Genomic DNA, 4,173 nt, shown 5'->3' with positions numbered 1-4,173 from the left:
ATTGAAGTGGACATTTTTGTTGGTCGGAAGAGTCCGGAGCTGCCGTTGATGCAGAGATCGAGAGGTTCTCGTGGGAAGCTATAGGAAGGTCGGAGTTCCGACACTACATGCGTGTAAAGATCGAGTGGGTCACTCGTGGTGTTGCAAGCCAAGTTTAGCTACTACAAAGGTTTTGTGAGTGTCTCTAAATTGGTTGTAACAAACTAAAATTTCTACAGTGGATTTGAGGTGGTGTCTTACACCCGGAGTGGTTTTAGATTTTGAAGATGTTCTTCAAATGAGTTTCCACTTCGTGATCAAAATTATGTGTTGATTATTTGAGTTATTTGATTCATTTATTAACTGCTTGTTTGTCTAATATTCAAAAAGCCATAAAAATTAGATTACACCTATTCACCCCCCCTCTAGGTGTAGTGTTGGGTAGAACCACTGCTTTTTCAATTGGTATCAGAGAGGATTCACTCCGTTAGGATTTAGTTCCTGAGTGTGATCCTGCTGTAGTGGTTTAAATGGATAGGTCTCAATCACTCACATCTCCACCTTATTTTGATGGAAACAACTATGCTTGTTGGAAAGTGAGAATGAGAGCATTCTTGAAATCTGTGGATGAACGAGTATGGGTTTCCATCACAAATGGTTGGACAGAACCAGAGGTTCTTGTTGACGGAGTACGAACTCCCAAAAGTGTAGAAAATTACTCTAGGGATGAAATAAGTGAGTGCGGTTGGAATAGCAAAGGGCTTAATGCGATCTTTATGGCTATATCCCAGGAAGAATTCAAACGGATATCAATGTGTCAAAATTGTAAGGAAGCTTGGGATATTCTTGAGATTACCCATGAAGGTACCAAGGCTGTAAAGAATTCTAAGCTTCAAATGTTGACTACTAGTTTTGAAGAGTTGAGAATGAAGGATGATGAAACATTTGATGCTTTCTATGCCAAACTAAATGATATTCTCAACTCTCGCTTTAATCTAGGAGATAAAATTCCTGAGAATAGAGTTGTGAGAAAGGTTCTCAGATCTCTTCCTGAGAGATTTTGTCCTAAGGTTACAGCTATTGAGGAAAGCAAAATGTGGATACTATGAGAATTGAAGAATTGGTGGGCTCCCTCCAAACATATGAACATACTCTTCCAATGGACAAAAAGCATAAGTCCATAGCTCTCAATACTGTTAGAGAGGAGTCAGATGAGTCATTCGATGATTTGACTATGAGTGACAAAGAAATAGCATTTTATGCTAAGAAATTCAGGAAAATGTTTGTGGCTAGAAATAAAAAGAATCAGAGCCTAGAGAAGAAAAAGTTTGAAAGATACAACAGAAGCTCAAGTTCAGGGAACAAGGATAGAAACTCTGAGAAGCACACTAGAACAAATAGAGATAAGGGTCAGTCCAGTGTGCAGTGTCATGAATGCCATGGTTTTGGACATATTCGCCTGGAATGTCTAAACTACAAAAAGGCAAAAGAAAGAGCAAAGATTGCATCCCTAAGTGAGAGTGAATCAGAGTCAAGTGATTCATTAAGGAACTCTTCCCCAAAAAGAAATCTGAATTACATGGCATTCACTGTCTCGGTAGATAGCAAGAGTCAACACAGTGAAAATGTGTCGGATGATGAGAGCAAGTCTGGAAATGAATCTGAATATGAAGATGAGCTGCAAGAAGTGTATGAGAAGTTATATAAGGAATGTGTCAAATTGAGGAAACTCAACAAAGTGCACATTGAAGAGATAGACTTCATTAAAAGAGAAAATGAAGAGCTTCAAGGCAAATTAACTGAGGCCATTGTTCTAGCTGATCAGTTTAAAATGAAGAAGGTGTTTTTAGAAGATGAGTTAAAAACTCATGAAAGTGAAATAACCTTGCTGAAAGAAAAGCTAAAATCTTTCTCCAGCGGGAAACAAAAGTTGGATGAAATCCTAAGTTTTGGAAAGTCCCCTAGTGACAAGAGTGGACTAGGATATGATGCAGTAAACTCTAAAACTGCAACCACCTCAAAGGTTTCCCACAAAAAGGAGAAGAAGACTGTGTTTGTGTGTGAATCAGCAGTCAATGGAAAGACTAACCCATCTGACAAGGGCAAGAAATCATCTCATGTCCAAATGGGTGTTCGGTCTCATGTGAAACCAAAAACTAGAAATGCAAGACCCATCTGTCATCACTGTGGAAAAATAGGTCATGTTGTAACGGAGTGTTTTAAGCTGAAAAGATACATCGGGTATGAACATGCACCTTTTCAAAGCAAAAGTATGCATCCTCCAAACATGGATAAACGTCTCATAACTGCTCCTAAGTATACCTCTTCATTCAGGAGACAAAGAGATAGCAAAGAAAACTATGTGTGTCATAATTGTGGTAGGGCTGGCCACATCCGACCAAATTGCTATGAGCTTAGAAAGAATCACATGAAAAATGGAGATAGACAACCAAGAAGAGGACATCTGAATCTTTGGAGTCAAGTCATGGCCTTAACCAGGCAGAATGAGATGCTGAATGTCAAGTTAGACCAACTGTTAACTACCAAAAAGGGTGGTTCTCCAAAAGTTAGAAAGATGTGGGTCAGAACTGGAGAAAGAAACACATGTCATGTGGCACACATTGCTCTAAAGACTAGAGACACATATGTGTGGTACCTTGACAGCGGATGCTCACGTCACATGTCAGGTGATAGAAGTTTGTTTAAAACTATTGAGGAATACAAGTGTGGAACAATAACTTTTGGAGATGGTGGAAAAGCTGATATAATTGGAAAATGTGAAATTGATATACCTGGACTACCCGTCTTGAGGGAAGTACTGTTTGTTGATGGATTAAAAACAAATCTCCTCAGCATAAGTCAAATGTGTGACAATGGTGCTGAGGTTTGCTTTTCAAGAGAAAAATGCATTGTTTCAGACAATGATGGAAACTGCATGATGCAGGGAACGAGGACATCTGACAATTGTTATGGCATCACTCCTAATTTTCAATATAGTTGCAACAGTGCTAAGAGTGAGGCAACAGACCTGTGGCACCAAAGACTTGGACATGTGAATCATAAAAATCTGTCCAAGATTGCCAAGAAAGATATGGTGATAGGGTTGCCTGAGCTAGGTAAAGTGGAGACTCCTGTGTGTGGGTCATGTCAATTGGGAAAACAAGTCAGAATAGCTCACAAGAAAACTACGGCTATCCTAACTGAACAACCTTTGGATTTATTGCACATAGATCTTATGGGACCCTCTAGAACTGAAAGCTTGGGGGGAAAGAGATACATACTGGTAATGGTGGAAGACTTCACCAGATATTCATGGGTTGAATTTTTGAGAGAGAAAGCTGAAGCTCCTAATGTGATTAAAATCTTGTGCAAGAAGCTTCAAAATGAGCAAGGAAAGGTAATAGTCAGAATTAGGAGTGATCATGGAAGAGAATTTGACAATTCAAATCTTGAGAGTTTCTGTGATGAAGAGGGCATCAGTCAAGAATTTTCTGCCCCTATCACTCCACAGCAAAATGGAGTGGTCGAAAGAAAGAATAGGGTGATTTAAGAAATGGCTCGAGTCATGATACACAGTAAGAATGTTCCTACCCATTTCTGGGGAGAAGCTGTGAACACAGCATGTCATATTGTGAATAGAGTCTATCCGAGACCAAACACTTCCAAAACACCATATGAACTGTGGAAAGAAAAGAAACCAAATGTGAAGTACTTCAAGGTGTTTGGAAGTCAATGCTACATTTTGAGAGACAGGAAAAACTTAGCTAAGTTTGACCCCAAAAGTGATGAAGGAATTTTTCTTGGATACTCTAGAAACAGTCGTGCGTATAGATGCTACAATCTGCACACCAGAACTGTAATAGAATCCATAAATGTGGTAGTGAATGATGTTCCTGAAGAGAAATTGAGTAAAGATGAGCTATCTCACTTACCAAGTGGAACTGAAAGAGAAGATAGTGATGAAGTAAGGGAAAATTTGGAGTCCGCATCAAATGAAAAGATAAAAATCCAAAAGGAACCTTCTTCAAGAGTATAGTTGAATCATCCTCAAGAAAATATTATAGGAAACATAGATGAAGGGATGAGACTAAGAAGGAAAGTGATAAATCAATTGGCTCACTCAAGTTACATCTCACAAATTGAGCCAAAAAGGGTTGAAGAAGCTTTAAGTGACGAGAATTGGTTAAATGCAAT

At 38.9% G+C, this 4,173-nt stretch overlaps 1 protein-coding gene across 1 annotated transcript; it reads left to right on the top strand.

The window, feature by feature from the left end:
• The first annotated feature begins 581 nt into the window (after window positions 1–581).
• Window positions 582–3,529, top strand: LOC122296892. The gene is made up of 3 exons (XM_043106688.1): window positions 582–843; window positions 1,338–1,668; window positions 1,750–3,529. Exons 1-3 carry the CDS (start codon window positions 582–584, stop codon window positions 3,527–3,529), a joined length of 2,373 nt encoding a protein of 790 aa, XP_042962622.1.
• Window positions 3,530–4,173: the final 644 nt, after the last annotated feature.

This window comes from Carya illinoinensis, chromosome 15 (assembly GCF_018687715.1).
Source record: "Carya illinoinensis cultivar Pawnee chromosome 15, C.illinoinensisPawnee_v1, whole genome shotgun sequence".
Classification (NCBI taxonomy): domain Eukaryota; kingdom Viridiplantae; phylum Streptophyta; class Magnoliopsida; order Fagales; family Juglandaceae; genus Carya; species Carya illinoinensis.
Note: the sequence above shows the minus strand (reverse complement) of the source record. Positions and strands in the feature narration are given on the sequence as shown.

Excerpts from the sequence above, each read along its gene's own strand:
- LOC122296892 (XM_043106688.1), top strand. The coding sequence starts at position 582 with ATGAGAGCATTCTTGAAATCTGTGGATGAACGAGTATGGGTTTCCATC. Across the intron at positions 844-1,337 it reads TCTTGAGATTACCCATGAAG|GGAACAAGGATAGAAACTCT; the intron begins GTACCAAGGCTG and ends GCTCAAGTTCAG. Across the intron at positions 1,669-1,749 it reads GAAGATGAGCTGCAAGAAGT|AGAAAATGAAGAGCTTCAAG; the intron begins GTATGAGAAGTT and ends CTTCATTAAAAG.